General features: G+C 41.3%; 1 protein-coding gene across 2 annotated transcripts; it reads left to right on the top strand.

Annotated features, from left to right (window-relative positions):
• The first annotated feature begins 11499 nt into the window (after window positions 1–11499).
• On the top strand, window positions 11500–15654 carry LOC123079159 (fe-S cluster assembly factor HCF101, chloroplastic). 2 transcript variants are annotated; one of them, XM_044501843.1, is made up of 15 exons: window positions 11500–11697; window positions 11778–11897; window positions 12112–12254; window positions 12342–12392; window positions 12658–12813; window positions 12889–13032; window positions 13113–13255; window positions 13413–13482; window positions 13579–13674; window positions 13766–13855; window positions 13945–13998; window positions 14078–14201; window positions 14376–14500; window positions 15036–15158; window positions 15317–15654. In XM_044501843.1, the coding sequence occupies exons 1-15, from the start codon at window positions 11607–11609 to the stop codon at window positions 15398–15400; spliced, it is 1614 nt and encodes a 537-aa protein (XP_044357778.1). In that variant the 5' UTR covers window positions 11500–11606; the 3' UTR covers window positions 15401–15654. The 2 variants fall into 2 exon arrangements, with proteins under 2 accessions (XP_044357778.1, XP_044357777.1); XM_044501842.1 differs by having other exon boundaries at window positions 11775–11897.
• The last annotated feature ends 2398 nt before the right edge of the window (window positions 15655–18052 follow it).

Raw genomic sequence — 18052 nt, 5'->3', positions numbered from 1 at the left:
ATACCATATCATATTGGTATCATCATATCATTCTTGTGTCACAAGTTTGTTCCCGCATATACACTATTGCTATCTTGGTTTGTGCATTGTGCAAAAGTGGCCATATCCAAAAAAAAGAAAGAAGAATAAGCTTTTAAGCAAAAGAGAGAGAGCAAAGAAGCTTGTAAGCAAGTGCCATAGCATCATCCCACATTGCACATAAGATTGTCATATCCGATCATCTTGGATCATCTTGAGAGAAACACCGGGAACCATACATAATAGCATATTTGGGATAGAAAGTTTATCCATTTTGCATCTTATAGGTTGTACACAAGTGTCGTATCCACCTATTGAGCAATCGTGCTAGCGTCTCTCTTGAGTTGTGCAACACGAGCGTTTTCCGTGGATTCCACATTTTGTGCCCATTCCTTGGTTGCACGGCCCCGTTTATCTATCCGTGTGTGCGTTTCCGTGTGCCATTCATTGCTATTGGTCTACTTGTTTCACTTGCGAATTTGTGAATCTCTTTCAATATTATTGACTCTTGCTAACATTTTACATCAAATTTTTATTGCCACTATCCTCACCGAGCCACTCCATAAGCTTCACTTGATAGGTGTGGGTGAACAAAGTGCAGTACCAATTCCACTATTCTTTCATCTCACATTGAGTGAAACGGGATACATCCTCAACTTTGGGAAAAGGTAACTTGGTATTGTTTATCTCATTTCCTACTCACCTCTACTCGAGTCTTGTGATGGATAGGCAAGGCATTTCAACCTCGGTCTACAACAACAACAACGAGTTCGATGCCACGAACAACTCCAACGACGCCAAGATGCAAGCTCAAATGGAGGAGATCAAAGCCCTCATCAAGTCCTACAAGAGATCTTCCTCATCTTCGAGAAGACGCTCTAGTGCACATGCTTCCGAGCTACCATCTCCGGCAAGATCACATCGGCATCGACACCATCACCAACAAGAACGTGAAGGTCAAGAGCTCAACACCAACAACCGCTCAACGACTTCACCATCTCCCTTGGCATCTTCGCCAAGCGACTTCAAGGCATCTTCGCCAACGGACATACGGCATCTTCGCCAACAAGCACCTCAAGACTACTCTCAAGAGAAGCTCCCCAAGCTCAAGTCTGCGACTTCCACGAGCTACTACGACCTCGACACCGACCACGAGATTCCTTTCTATGGGACTCTAGAACCCGAGGAGTATCTCGAATGGGAGCGCCTCATGGACGACTACCTCAAGCTACATCAAGTTCCTCCCGAAGATCAAGTGAAGTGCGCCTCAAGAAACTTCCACAACTATGCGTCGACATGGTGGCTTCACACACCTTCGGGTACCTACGACATGAGTTGGCCCAAGACGAAGAGAGCTTTGCGATGAGAGTTTGTGCCTCCAACCTACACGGAACAACTCCGACGCCAATTGAACAACACCATCCAAGGATCCAAGTCCATCGACGAGTACTTCAAGGAGATGAAGCATGCCTTGCGACGAGCCGGCGTGGACGACCCCATGTCAATGAAGTTCCACTTCATGATGGGATTGAACAATGACATCTCCAAGGCTATCTTCCTCGCGAACTACAAGTCCCTCGACGACAACTACATTGGTGCTCTCAAGGCGGAACAAGAACTCATGAAGGCCAAGGTTTCTCCACCCCAAGCTCACTTCGCGACGACCAAGCTCCATGAGAACGAGCATGAGGATAGCACCACCAAGATGTCCAAGCCCGACGAGCTCCAAGACGATGCTCCCAAGTTCGACTTCACCACCATCCCTCTTTGTGGCATTGATGGTGCCGAGTCTCCTTCGACTCTTTTTCAAGACGATGCAGCGACGAGTACGACTACGGAGACATTCGAGGACCAAGCTTTGGACGCGGACGACATGGCGACGAGCAAGGATGATGCTTCCATCTTAGGAGGCGAGAGTGATGATGTGCCATCTTCGGCCTTCATCCATGGCGACGGTGACGAGATGATCGAGCATGGGATTTTCCCTTCGGTCATGGAGGAGAGTGATGAGCCCGTCCATACATGCAACATGCTTTAGCGGTTCTGTTTAGGGCCACTACGTACGTACGTACGGGTGGTGTTGGTATAAATTGATCAAATATGAAGGTATCTCTTGACGCTTGTATGTAACATGTCCTCGTGGATTTGGATTGTATGCAAGGGTATCTGGATCCGGGGAAAAGAAAATGTAGTACGGCTCACACCCAAGGTTGGACCGTGTGCTGTGCTCGGAGAAAAGTTGGAGCGAAGCCATGCCGGAAGGGGCAAATTTTCGTGCTTTGACCCTTTTGTGATACCTATTCGAGATCTGACCCTAGTTTGAATTTTTTTCGAGATCTGACCCTTTTGCTACCGCCAGGGTCCATGATGGTAGGGTGTAAAAACCTACCGCCAGGGACCTTGGCGGTAGGAAACATCCCTACCGCCAAACAGACTAGCGGTAGCATGTACAACCCTACCGCCAAGGTGCTCGGCGGTAGGCACGAGCACGCACTGTGTTCAATACTTAGCAGGATTTAACGGTAGGGCATGCAACCCTACCGCCATGGACCTTGGCGGTAGGCTGTTATACCCTACCGCCATGGACCCTGGCGGTAGAAAAAAGGGTCAGATCTCGAAACAATTTCAAACAAGGGTCAGATCTCGAATAGATATCAGAAAAGGGTAAAACAAAATTTAGCCAGGATGTTTTAACGTTGCACGACACAAAAAGAGAGGGCCGCCGCTACAAGTCGGCCGATGATTTTTTCGAAAAATCATCCGCCTGCCTAGCCATTCGATCTGGCACTATTAGCCGCTCGATCTCAGCAAGGCAGCTCACGCTTCTCTCCTCTGATCTTGTTCAGTTCGACAACCCCGCGTCTCCTCTAAAGACGGCGCCGATGTCCTCGCTGCGGCAAGGAGGCTGTGCTGCTGTTGCTGCATGTGCGCACGCTGAGACATGAGCCGGAGCATTTCACTCAACTCCGGCGGTTGCCACCAACATGCTGCATCGCAACACCACTAGTGGTACGGGTGGACAGAGCCGCCGGCGACTGATGCATCACAACACCGGGAGCCACCGGAGGCTGCTCCATGGCAACACCGAGCGCGGCGCCTCCGACGAAGCTTCGTTGGAGCCCACTCCGGTGAAGCTCCGATGCAAATCCGGCAAAGCTCCAATGCAACACTAACGGCTCAGATGAAGCTCCAATGCAACGTAGCGCGCGGCGGTGACGGTGGTGACCGATGATGCTGCAGTAGCAACGCCGCGCGAGGCTGCAACACAACACAGGTGGTTGACGGCATGTGCTTGCTGAGCTGAGAGGAAGAGGGTTTGGTGGAGAAAAGGGACGAAGAGGATGAGGAAGGGGATGAGTGGAGGGGAGCACGTCCGAAGGGGTAAGGTGGGGGAGGGAAGCGGTGGGCTGAGAGGGCACGTGGCATGCATAGGAGACGGCTTACGGAGATAGAAAATCATCCGGTTTAAACTAAACGTTCTCCAAAAAAGAGTGGCTTGCTAGTTCGGTTGGGAGAGTCCCTATAGGACGTGAGCTCCTAAGCATCGCATTTAGCGCCGCTGACACGTCCTGGCGCCCACGCGTGCCCACCTGGGCCTGGCCCAATAAGGCTTGGGACGCTCTGTAGCGGGAAAACAGAAAAAAAAAATTATAGCCCTCTCAGTATTCGAACTCGCGCCACTGCCTTCCTGTACAAGCGCGCCTAATCACTAAACCAACTCAACAAGAGTGAATGATAAAAGCGCCAACCTTATAAGAGCACGCGGCCGCCCTATTTATTGCATGTGTACTCTATCACTTATATTTTCTGAATAATACAAAAAGATCATGAAGTTGAATAAGTTCACCATTTTTAAAGAAAAGTATGCAAATTTGAAAAAAAAATCATTCATTAAAAAAAAAGGTCCATCAAATTTGGAAAAACTTCATCAAACTTGATAAAAGTTCATTGAATTTGAAAAAAAATCATCAACTTGAAAATTTCATCGATTTTTCTAAAAAAGTTCATTGATTTGGAAAAAGGTTCATAGATTTTGAAAAAAAAATACCAATATTTTTAAAAAAGGTCATCAATTTTGAAAACAAAAATATCGATTTGAAAGAAAGTTCACAATTTTGCAAAATAAGTTCAAAAAATTGAAAAAAAGAGTTCACGCACTTAGTAGAAAAGAAGAAAAAAAATAAACAAACCCGTTTCCAAGAAAAACAGAAAAAAAATAAAAAAGGAAGGAAAAAGAATAAAAGTGTAAAAAAGCTCAAAACACGAATAGGTGAGTTGGCCTAGTGGTTAGTGCAGCACGCATGGACTAGCGAGATCGCCGGTTCGAATCCTGCACAAATAGGTGAGTTGGCCGATTGCGTAGACACCTAAAAGGGGCGCTTAAGGCGCCATTTAGGAATTGCCCTACAGGACGCCCGTGTGCGTAAGGAGCTGTGGCTTCGCACAAACGAAATAAACACAATGTGGGAGACACTTACTCAAGAAAAGATAATGTACATCCGGTTACCTGTAGCGTCAAATTCTTTTTGCTCGGTTTAATTTCCAGTAATTTATGAAAATATTAATATATACGTTGAACAAATTCTAAAAACACATTGAACATTTGTAATATACACTGAACAATTTATTTAGAAAGTAATTTTTTTTGTAAAAAAACGCTGAAAAAAATTCAAATACACAACGAACATTTTGTAGTATATGTTGAACAATTTCTTAATATACGATGAACAAATTTGAAATACACAGTGAACAGTTTAGAATATAGGTTCAACAATTTCATAATATAGGTTGAACATTTTGTAATACAAGATGAACATTTTTATAATGCACGGTGAACCTTTTTCATTATATACGGTTAACATTTTCTTAATAAACACAATGTGCGTGTGCGTAAGGAGCTGTGGCTTCGCACAAACGAAATAAACACAATGTGGGAGACACTTACTCAAGAAAAGATACTGTACATCCGGTTAACTGTAGCGTCAAATTCTTTTTGCTCGGTTTAATTTCCAGTAATTTATGAAAATATTAATATATACGTTGAACAAATTCTAAAAACACATTGAACATTTGTAATATACACTGAACAATTTATTTAGAAAGTAAATTTTTTTGTAAAAAAACGCTGAAAAAAATTCAAATACACAACGAACATTTTGTAGTATATGTTGAACAATTTCTTAATATACGATGAACAAATTTGAAATACACAGTGAACAGTTTAGAATATAGGTTCAACAATTTCATAATATAGGTTGAATTTTGTAATACAAGATGAACATTTTTATAATGCACGGTGAACCTTTTTCATTATATACGGTTAACATTTTCTTAATAAACGCAATGTGCGTGTGCGTAAGGAGCTGTGGCTTCGCACAAACGAAATAAACACAATGTGGGAGACACTTACTCAAGAAAAGATACTGTACATCTGGTTAACTGTAGCGTCAAATTCTTTTTGCTCGGTTTAATTTCCAGTAATTTATGAAAATATTAATATATACGTTGAACAAATTCTAAAAACACATTGAACATTTGTAATATACACTGAACAATTTATTTAGAAAGTAATTTTTTTTGTAAAAAAACGCTGAAAAAATTCAAATACACAACGAACATTTTGTAGTACATGTTGAACAATTTCTTAATATACGATGAACAAATTTGAAATACACAGTGAACAGTTAGAATATAGGTTCAACAATTTCATAATATAGGTTGAACATTTTGTAATACAAGATGAACATTTTTATAATGCACGGTGAACCTTTTTCATTATATATGGTTAACATTTTCTTAATAAACACAATGTGCGTGTGCGTAAGGAGCTGTGGCTTCGCACAAACGAAATAAACACAATGTGGGAGACACTTACTCAAGAAAAGATACTGTACATCCGGTTACCTGTAGCGTCAAATTCTTTTTGCTCGGTTTAATTTCCAGTAATTTATGAAAATATTAATATATACGTTGAACAAATTCTAAAAACACATTGAACATTTGTAATATACACTGAACAATTTATTTAGAAAGTAATTTTTTTTGTAAAAAAACGCTGAAAAAAATTCAAATACACAACGAACATTTTGTAGTATATGTTGAACAATTTCTTAATATACGATGAACAAATTTGAAATACACAGTGAACAGTTTAGAATATAGGTTCAACAATTTCATAATATAGGTTGAACATTTTGTAATACAAGATGAACATTTTTATAATGCACGGTGAACCTTTTTCATTATATACGGTTAACATTTTCTTAATAAACACAATGTGCGTGTGCGTAAGGAGCTGTGGCTTCGCACAAACGAAATAAACACAATGTGGGAGACACTTACTCAAGAAAAGATACTGTACATCCGGTTAACTGTAGCGTCAAATTCTTTTTGCTCGGTTTAATTTCCAGTAATTTATGAAAATATTAATATATACGTTGAACAAATTCTAAAAACACATTGAACATTTGTAATATACACTGAACAATTTATTTAGAAAGTAAAATTTTTTGTAAAAAAACGCTGAAAAAAATTCAAATACACAACGAACATTTTGCAGTATATGTTGAACAATTTCTTAATATACGATGAACAAATTTGAAATACACAGTGAACAGTTTAGAATATAGGTTCAACAATTTCATAATATAGGTTGAATTTTGTAATACAAGATGAACATTTTTATAATGCACGGTGAACCTTTTTCATTATATACGGTTAACATTTTCTTAATAAACACAATGTGCGTGTGCGTAAGGAGCTGTGGCTTCGCATAAACGAAATAAACACAATGTGGGAGACACTTACTCAAGAAAAGATACTGTACATCTGGTTAACTGTAGCGTCAAATTCTTTTTGCTCGGTTTAATTTCCAGTAATTTATGAAAATATTAATATATACGTTGAACAAATTCTAAAAACACATTGAACATTTGTAATATACACTGAAAAATTTATTTAGAAAGTAAATTTTTTTGTAAAAAAACGCTGAAAAAAATTCAAATACACAACGAACATTTTGTAGTATATGTTGAACAATTTCTTAATATACGATGAACAAATTTGAAATACACAGTGAACAGTTAGAATATAGGTTCAACAATTTCATAATATAGGTTGAACATTTTGTAATACAAGATGAACATTTTTATAATGCACGGTGAACCTTTTTCATTATATACGGTTAACATTTTCTTAATAAACACAATGTGCGTGTGCGTAAGGAGCTGTGGCTTCGCACAAACGAAATAAACACAATGTGGGAGACACTTACTCAAGAAAAGATACTGTACATCTGGTTAACTGTAGCGTCAAATTCTTTTTGCTCGGTTTAATTTCCAGTAATTTATGAAAATATTAATATATACGTTGAACAAATTCTAAAAACACATTGAACATTTGTAATATACACTGAACAATTTATTTAGAAAGTAAATTTTTTTGTAAAAAAACGCTGAAAAAAATTCAAATACACAACGAACATTTTGTAGTATATGTTGAACAATTTCTTAATATACGATGAACAAATTTGAAATACACAGTGAACAGTTTAGAATATAGGTTCAACAATTTCATAATATAGGTTGAATTTTGTAATACAAGATGAACATTTTTATAATGCACGGTGAACCTTTTTCATTATATACGGTTAACATTTTCTTAATAAACGCAATGTGCGTGTGCGTAAGGAGCTGTGGCTTCGCACAAACGAAATAAACACAATGTGGGAGACACTTACTCAAGAAAAGATACTGTACATCTGGTTAACTGTAGCGTCAAATTCTTTTTGCTCGGTTTAATTTCCAGTAATTTATGAAAATATTAATATATACGTTGAACAAATTCTAAAAACACATTGAACATTTGTAATATACACTGAACAATTTATTTAGAAAGTAATTTTTTTTGTAAAAAAACGCTGAAAAAATTCAAATACACAACGAACATTTTGTAGTACATGTTGAACAATTTCTTAATATACGATGAACAAATTTGAAATACACAGTGAACAGTTAGAATATAGGTTCAACAATTTCATAATATAGGTTGAACATTTTGTAATACAAGATGAACATTTTTATAATGCACGGTGAACCTTTTTCATTATATATGGTTAACATTTTCTTAATAAACACAATGTGCGTGTGCGTAAGGAGCTGTGGCTTCGCACAAACGAAATAAACACAATGTGGGAGACACTTACTCAAGAAAAGATACTGTACATCTGGTTAACTGTAGCGTCAAATTCTTTTTGCTCGGTTTAATTTCCAGTAATTTATGAAAATATTAATATATACGTTGAACAAATTCTAAAAACACATTGAACATTTGTAATATACACTGAACAATTTATTTAGAAAGTAAATTTTTTTGTAACAAAACGCTGAAAAAAATTCAAATACACAACAAACATTTTGTAGTATATGTTGAACAATTTCTTAATATACGATGAACAAATTTGAAATACACAGTGAAAAGTTTAGAATATAGGTTCAACAATTTCATAATATAGGTTGAACATTTTGTAATACGAGATGAACATTTTTATAATGCACGGTGAACCTTTTTCATTATATACGGTTAACATTTTCTTAATATAAGTTGAACATTTTTGTTGTAAACGGTGCCCTTTTATATAAATAGGAAAAATAGAGAAGGTAAAAACAGGAATAGAAAAATACATAAATTAGGAAAATGAAGGGAAAAAGAACCAAAACTTAAAATAAAAATAAAATGGAAAAAATGAACTAAAAACTGACAAAATAGTGAAAAACTGGAAAGGAAAAAAAAGCACAGAAGAAAAACGAAATAAAACCCGCGGGAAACAACTATGGAAACATAAACGAACTATAAAACAACTAACTAGGCCAGCCCACCCGCGGGCAACTTTAGCGAAGCCACTTCTGTTTGCGGCATATAAGATCCCGCTTCGGTTGGGTACTCGGCCTCAGGTCATGCAGAGCTGCATCAAAACTGGCTGGGCCACACACATCTAGGAGGCGTTTAGTAGACTGCATGCTTTTCGCTTTTTTTTTTTGGAGCCTGACTCACCATAGCCTGTTTGAAGGCATACAGATGATGTTCTACATGTGAAAAAGGGACTAAACTGAGTGTTCCTGGTGGATTTGGCGAAGGGGCGCTCTAAGTTTGGTGCGGGCCAGTTTTTCCGTGCAAGCCAGGCAGCCGAACAACTCCAACTTAGCTCGTGAGAGCATGGTTGGGCTTGATGCACTCTACCAAACGCCTAATTGTTGCCGCATCACGCGCAAGGCAAATCCTTGGGCAAATGCTGGCCTGTGTGTAGAGAGGCGTGGCACCGGGTGCTTGTTCGCACGAGGAATAAGGTTGAGATGTTGGTAACAAGACCAGAAAGCTGGAACAGCAATACCCATCCTCTTCTGCGTCAGGGGACGTGTCGGGCGTTTGTTGCAACAGGACGGGCGCATGCTCGCCCACGTGAACTTCAAGTGAACGGGCCTATCTGCTTACGAACGCCACGAGGAAAAAGTTGATCGCTACATGTGAGCCTCCTAGTGAGCAAGCGAGCTCATGCTTTCTTTTCATTTTCAGCTGGTTTTATTTTAATAAAAAATTATGAATTTATAAAAGTTAGCAAAATCAAAAGAAAATCATGAATTTGAAAAAAAATGCCAACTCGAAAAATGTTCACAAATTTTAAATAGTGTTCATGAATTTTAAAAGGTGCACGAATTCAAAACATGGATGCAATTTAAAAAATCACGAATTAAAACATGTTCATGAATTTGGAAAAATGTTCAACTTTCAAAAAAATCACAAAATTCAAAATTCTTCATGAATTTGTAAAATGTTTGTGCATTGAAAAGACATTCATGCATTCCAAAAAATGTTCATGTATTTCAAAATGTTCACAAAGTCAAAAAATATTCATGAATTTAAGAAAATATTTTTTACAAATTTGAAAAATATTCAAAAAATTTAAAAATATTCACACTTAAAAAAATCATGACGTGCCTGACACATGTCATTTGCCATGGTGGGGGGGGGGTGCGGTCGGGTTTTCTATTGACCCGACTATTGGGTTGCCCTGGCCGGACAATAAGCAAATGAGCAACGATCGTCTTGTTTGTGATTACTAAATACAAGGCAAAAACAAACACAATACAAATATAATCAATTGCAGACAATTAACGAGAAAAAATCTTCGATTTTTTTTACATTTGTTGGGTGCAACGGATCATTTTAGGTGGTTGTGATGGTTCTTGGTTCGTCTAGTTTGGTGTTGCCTTGCTCGCCATGCTTTCATGTGGTGGTCCTTAACGAACTACCCCACAGGTGTGATTTCTCTCCACCCAAAACCAGTGTTCACGCCTGACCTCTTCGGCACCGAGGTCGTGTCTAAGTGCGGCTGATATGAACAAGCACTTCCTATTATCCAGGGGTGGTTATCACTATTTAGCCTGTCTATTGCTTCTTTGTGTTCTCATATGTGAGGATAAATTCATAAAATGAACATTTATTGAACATGTTGCCCATAGCTTGCTTAACTTCTTGGTTACAGTTTGTCATTGCGGTAATGGCATAATGGGTCATTTAGTATATGAATGAAAGCTCTCCTACGGTTTAATGGATGCGCATCCAACTTACTCACGAAGACCTAGAGCTCATTTGAGGAGGCTCATCATTGAAATATACAAGTCAAGTTTTAGAATACGAAGTTCCTCACTCCCCGCTAGTATGTAAATAAGACTTGGGAACTCTCAACAATGAAATGCAATGAAGTGGTGCTACTTTCAAACACACTACATTTGTACTCTAAAAAGAATAATGATGTTGCTCCTTCTCTCTCATTTTTATGCCTTTTTGATACATCTTGTTTTGATCATTTTTTGGATCTCTTTTCTATAATGCCAAGTCGTAGCGAGAAGTGGAGGCAGCAGGAAGACAGCGGCGCACACGGTGCGGTCGGTGGCAGCCGCTCCCTCTTCTCCTCATGCCAAGTCGTAGCGAGAAGTGGAGGCGGCAGGAAGACAACGGTGCACACGGTGCGGCCGGTGGCGGCCGCTCCCCCTCCTCCTCTGGCAATCGCCTCTCCTCTGCCGAACTTCGCTCCTCGTGGAGGAGAACAACGACAAACAGTGACTGCACGATTCGTGAAATGAAATGGCGATTGAGGGCGGTGGTGGAAAAAAAGGAAGTGGTTATGCTGTATATTCGCGCGGTCCGATACGAGAGCAAGCATGGTCAGAATCTAACATGGCCGGTGGACCCGTGCGGCGATTCGTGCAAATCAATCCGACGGACGGGGCATCATTTGTCTTCAATCTCTTAAACTCAGACATCACATTTTAGCGATTCCGTAATATTTATCCCACGCGACACTCGTAAAATACCATCTTGTGCTCCCAAACACTAGACGGGAAGATTGTCATGTGGGAGCCACTCGTCAGTGGCCGTGTCACTACGAGGGCAGCTCTTGCTTGCGCTGCTACTGATCTTTAAGTCACGAGGCAAACCAAATCCACACAACCAGCGGCCCAAAGACGGCCACTCCCTCCCCCCGTTCCGCCCTCATCATCCATCCCATTGACACTTCCTCGCCGGCGGAGATGGCGGCAATGCGGACCCTCCACACCGCGCCGGCCTCTTTCATCGTGACGCCCGCTCCTCATCTCGTCTCCCCGACTCCAACCCCAAGAGGTGAGCTCGCCCTCGTCCCCCGTGAATGAATCGATGGATGATGTCTCAGCTCTCATGAAGCATACATCCACATGCAGCAGGTGCCCTGCCAGCGAAGGCTCCTCCTGCCGCGGCGGCCACTATCCAGTCGCATGCCCGGCCCCCCTTGTCGCCGCGCGTGGGCCGTCGCCGGCCGTGCGCGAGAGCCGCCTCGTCCGGCGGTAACTTCAAATCCCCCCGAGCTTTTGCATGTTTCGCCGTCGCAGTCGTAGTAGTATTAGCAGCAGCAGCAGCAGTCGCAGAATTCCTGGCGACTCTGAATTCATGCACTGGCCTGTGCGGCTGTGCCTGTTGCCGGGCTTAGTGCCATGCTAATTGAAGATATATGTGTGTGTGTAACTTGTGTGTGCTCTGGTGTCTGTATAATTTCCCCAGCTGGTGCGGTGGTCGCGTCAGTGGAAGATGCCAAGAGGGACGTGCTCATCGCGCTCTCCCAGATTATCGATCCTGATTTCGGGACGGACATCGTCTCGTGTGGGTTTATCAAGGATTTGGAGATCAGCGAGACTTTAGAGGAGGTAAAAGGGCACTTCCTGATCGAATGAGATGCGACAGAGATTAGCCGGCATTGCCTGGGACTTACCTATTAGTTTGACTGTCTTCAGGTCTCGTTTCGTGTGGAGCTGACGACTCCTGCATGCCCAGTCAAGGACATGGTGAGGCAGTTCTCGTGTTCAGTTATCTGATTATCCGCTGTCTGATCATTTCATGGCATAAGTCAGTGCCAACGCTTAACGACCACTTATGTCAGCTATGCTTCAATTGCTATGCATCGGTGGATCTGCACTTGAACTGTATATCTGCTATTTAAAAGTGCTGTGCAATGACGTTAATATGATTTTTGTCTGATAACATTGCATCTGTATTATCCTTTCCAAGGAATGGCTTTGCCTAAAACTCTTCTGCATTTGTGCTGTACAGTTTGAAGAAAAGGCAAATGAGGTCGTTGCAGCACTTCCATGGGTCAAAAAGGTCAATGTTACAATGTCTGCACAACCTGCACAACCAGTTTATGCAGGGGACCTCCCAGAAGGACTAAAGAAAATTTCAAACATCATAGCAGTCTCAAGTTGCAAGGCAAGACTTGGTACTCCTGCACACATCAAACGATACCTTAAAAATTGCTTTTAGTGACCGTTTTCACGTCTCCAGGGAGGAGTTGGAAAATCTACAGTCGCAGTGAATCTTGCATACACCTTAGCTGGTATGGGGGCCAGGGTTGGGATTTTCGATGCCGATGTCTTTGGTCCAAGCTTACCAAATATGGTTTCTCCAGTGAACCGGCTGCTAGTGGTGGTAAGCCTGATGGTTGGATCTTTATGTTAACATGGAAGTTAGTGTTTTGCACTAATAATGGTAAACAGACTTACCTTTAGAACCCAGAAAGCAAAAGTATTCTTCCGACTGAATACTTGGGAGTCAAATTGGTGTCTTTTGGCTTTGCTGGACAAGGAAGAGCGATCATGCGTGGTCCAATGGTTTCAGGAGTCATTAATCAGTTGCTGACCACGACTGACTGGTATGCAAAGCCAACAGTTGATCCCTGTCTAAAGCCATCAGATGCACATGACATATTTAATAGCCATTACTTCCAGCTACTACGTATAATGCACCAATTAGTTTATTTAATTACCTGTGAATAAAAGAACTTGACACTGTTGTTTATTGCATAAAAGGGGCGAACTTGACTATCTTGTCATTGATATGCCTCCCGGAACAGGCGATATACACTTAACACTCTGTCAGGTGGTTCTCTAGTAACTTTGCTGTGCATATTATATATCCTAGTGAATTAGGATCATACTGAAACCATCTCGAAGTATAACACGCCTGAAACACCAGGTAGCTCCGTTGACTGCAGCTGTGATTGTTACTACCCCTCAGAAGCTGGCTTTTATTGATGTTGCTAAGGGTGTTCGGATGTTCTCTAAGCTTAAGGTGTGTAATCTTGCACAACATGATTCATGAATAGTCTAATTTGATAAGTATCCTTCCATTGACTTGTCTCTGTACCTCTTCTGTTGCCAAGGTTCCATGTGTTGCAGTTGTTGAGAACATGTGCTACTTTGATGCTGACGAAAAGCGCTATTACCCATTTGGAAAAGGTTCTGGAACTCAGGCAAGACAAATACGTATTAATTAATATTTAGTAGCACATTTCTCTTGGATAGCTATTGAGTTTGTTCGACAATGCAATTCCTCTTTCAGGTTGTGCAGCAGTTTGGAATACCTAACCTCTTTGATTTGCCAATACGGCCAACTGTAAGTCCAAAAAGAAAAAAGATCCTGCTTGCACTTGGCTAAACATGAGAGAGGAAATTATAGTTTGGTAATTTTACAGCTTTCGTCTTCTGGAGATACTGGCATTCCTGAAGTAGTGTCTGATCCCCAAGGGGACGTTGCCAAGATATTTCAGAATCTTGGAGTATGTGTTGTTCAACAATGTGCTAAAATTAGACAACAAGGTAAATTAAAAGCTCCAGAAGTAACAGAATATAACATATGTGCACTAACTTGACATGAAAAAGAAAACATATAAAAGTGTTGGTGCAACCTTGTTTTGCATGTGTTGCACTATAAAACATACTCCAACACTTTCTCGTTAATGTTGTGTTAAAATTGTTGTTGTTTATTTTCAGTTTCAACAGCAGTGTCCTACGATAGATCAATTAGAGCAATCAGAGTGAAAGTGCCAGATTCAGACGAGGAGTTCTTCTTGCACCCAGCAACAGTCAGACGGAATGACCGATCTGCTCAAAGTGTGGTGTGTATGCCCTTTCCTTATGATGCGTTGGATATATATTCACAGTTCATCATTCACAGAGTCCAAAAGCTTAATACAGTTCTCTTTTTGGGAAACTAAGTCATGCACGTCATTTTTCTCTTCTCATTTCAGAAACCTATTTAATGGTTTTCTTTTCTCGAACATCTAAATGTGTGTTATTTTGAAGTATTAGAAAAGGGCACTGGGATGGCACAAGTCTTACAGCCAAACCAGCAAAAAACCAGACTAAAGAGAGTACTCCCTCTGTAAACTAATATAAGAGCATTTAGATCACTAAAGTAGTGATCTAAACGCTCTTATATTAGTGATCTAAACACTCTTATATTAGTTTACGGAGGGAGTACTTAGAACAAAAAACCAAAAAAACTGTACAACTACCCTACAGCGCTCAAGATTGTGTATCTGGAGGACTGGCGTGCAGAGGCAGTCTGCACAGAACCTTTGCGCCTGCTGTCTTCACAGTTATCTATTTCATGGCTTATTAGTTTAGATACTAAGTAGTTCTTGTTTGCAGGACGAATGGACCGGAGAGCAAAAAGTACAATATGGCGATGTACCTGAAGACATCGAGCCTGAAGAGATACGGCCGATGGGCAACTATGCTGTTTCTATAACTTGGCCTGATGGATTTAGTCAGGTATATGACACACAAAATTAGATTCATCTCCTGTTAATGTTTATGATAATTTAAGAGTACAGCAAAGTTATGGGATACATCTAGATGACGCTAACATATTTCTGAAAAAATGGAACACATGCAAGACCTAAAATGCATATGCGTCTGATGCTTTGCAGATAGCACCTTATGATCAACTGGATATGCTTGAGAGGTTAGTGGATGTTCCTCTTCCAGCAACAGCTGCAGTGGCCTCTTCGTGATATAGTAGAGATAATGTTCAGCCATCAAGGACAAAGAAAGAAAAAACTTTATAATTCAATAGGCTCAAGGAGTTTCTAGGCCTACAGCGAATTTTGTGTGATTATTGTAACAGTGTAGAAAAAGCAATGTTTATTCCAATGTGAAATTAAGATGTTTGTCTTCTTACGTACAGATCGCTTATGTGCTCTGAAATCTGAAACCATGGTTTCTGTGAACTTAAGTGCTCATAGACAGTACACTTCAGTTGAATTCAGACTATGCGATATTTTTTTACACATTAACACCTATCGCACTTTTCTGTCCAGAACTACTCAAAGAAAACAAGGGTTTAGCATGTCAGTATGTGGCCAGCTTTTTTTTGGTGAACTAGGGATTTATTCATCAATCATAGAAGGAATACAAATAATGTCTGATGGGTTCCCTAGCCACAGGTGGCGCCCAGCAGGGAGTGACCAAGCCGCCTTTGCCAAGGCATGTGCTTCAAAGTTTGCCTCCCTGTTTTCAAACCGAAAAGTAATGCTAATAAAATCTGTAGCTCTATCTCTAATCTCATTCAAAACTAAAGCATAAGAAGAGGAGCTCGAAGCTCCGTTAATGTCTTGAATAACCTGCAAGCAGTCAGACGCTATTATCGCATGTGTCAGAATCAAGTCTTACGCTAGGGCAAGAGCCTCATTGCATGCTTGAGCTTCAAGGCATGGAGCTCGACCAGCCCATCGAATACCACCGCAGATGCTCCAAGGTAGTTACCGTGTTGATCCCTGCAAACAGCGGCTGAAGCTCCCGTCGTTCCCTGGTGGGAAATAGCACCATCAGCATTGATTTTCGCCGCGTTTACTCCAGGTGGAATCCATGTACGAGCTCTTGGCTTCGCAGCCTGTGGCTGTCTCGTCGGTGTCCTTTTGGTGGCAATTTCCAAGTCCTGCAAGTATTGGTTAACGAAGCACATCGTGGACATGGGACTTTGAAACTCATCATCATGTATCGCTCTACAACGAGCCCACCATATTGCTCACATGGTGATCAAAACTCTCGCAAGGTCATGTTGGTTCATCGTGTCAAACAGCCAGAACAGCCAGAGCCTTGCATCGTCACTTTTGTTAGATATCACATGCTCAAGAATCTCCTCATCTCCGAGCGCCCACACGCACCGCGCCATCCTGCATTCAAACAAAGAATGGCGCCAAGAATCAAACTCTTCTTTACATAGGCTGCATGCGGTAGTTGTCGCCATTTTACGTTCATGTCGCACTGAACCCGTTGGTAGAGACATATGTGCCAGCCTAAACAAAAATCTTGACCTTTGATGGAACTTGCACCTTCCATAGTTGCGTCCAAGATTTCCCCTTAGCTTCTCTATTTGAATGGCCCGGCCTATGCTCGAGCCAATCTTCTCGTTGATGTTTAATGCCATTGATCATTCTGTAGGCCGATTTAACAGTGAACAACCCCCTTCTGTCATAATGCCACGCCCAGAAGTCAGGCTGTACCCGCGAGCTCAGTGGGATATTCATAATAACTTCAACATCCGGCCCAATAAAATGCTCCATTAGCAGCTGCGTGTTCCAAGTTCTGGTCGTCACATCAATTAATTCAGATACATGCGTAGGTGGATTGGCCGATATGGGGCACATCGGTCTCAACTTGTAGTCCAGGGGAAGCCAATTATCTTCCCAAATGCGCGTGTCTGCACCCGTACCAATTCTTCTAATCAAGCCTAGGGTCAGAAGATCCCTGCCCTCCACCAAAGATCGCCATACCTAGGACGGATGAGCTCCCAAAACTGCTTCAAGGATGTTGCCGTTTGGGTAATACCTCGCCCTTAGCACGCGCGCACTCAATGACTCTGTATCCTGCAGCAAACGCCACACTTGCCTTGCAAGCAATGCCAGGTTAAAGAGCTCGATATCTCTGAATCCTATCCCGCCCATGTTTTTTGGTTTGCACATCGTCTTCCAAGACACCCATGCAGGCTTTCTCTGGCCTTGTTTGCTTCCCCACCAAAACTTCCGGAGAAGATTGTTTATATGTTCACTGAGTCCTCAGGGTAATTTGAAACAGGACATCAAATATGTCGGAATAGATTGCGCGACGGATTTAATTAACACCTCCTTCCCCCCTGCCGACAAGCATTTCTCCATCCAGCCTTGAATATGTTTCCAGATCCTATCCTTCAAATATCGGAAACTGCCTTCCTTGCTCTTGCCTACATCCGTGGGTAGGCCTAAATATTTCTCTGAAAGTGACTCGTTCTGGACATCCAAAACATTCTTTATCTCATTTCTAGTGGCTTCCGGGACACCCTTACTGAAATAGATTGATGATTTATCCGTGTTAATTTTCTTTCCCGAGGCATCACAGTAGGTTCTCAAGAGGTCACGAACCCGAGCTGCATTTTCACCGTTGGCTTCAAAAAAAAGACTATATCATCTGCAAAAAGGAGATGATTAATAGGCGGTGCTGTATCTGCAACAGAAAGTCCTCCAACACCAGCACCTTGATCTTTCAACAAGCATGATAAGCCTTTTGCAGCCAACAGAAATAGATACGGGGAGATCGGATCCCCCTGCCTCATTCCCCTCGTGGGGCTAAAATCTTGTAAACTTCCCCCGTTAAACAATACCGAGAAAGATATAGAAGTGACGCACCTC

This window comes from Triticum aestivum, chromosome 3D (assembly GCF_018294505.1).
Source record: "Triticum aestivum cultivar Chinese Spring chromosome 3D, IWGSC CS RefSeq v2.1, whole genome shotgun sequence".
NCBI classification, from domain to species: Eukaryota; Viridiplantae; Streptophyta; class Magnoliopsida; order Poales; family Poaceae; genus Triticum; species Triticum aestivum.
The sequence above is the reverse complement of the archived record's forward strand: the minus strand, read 5'-3'. Positions and strand labels throughout refer to the sequence as shown.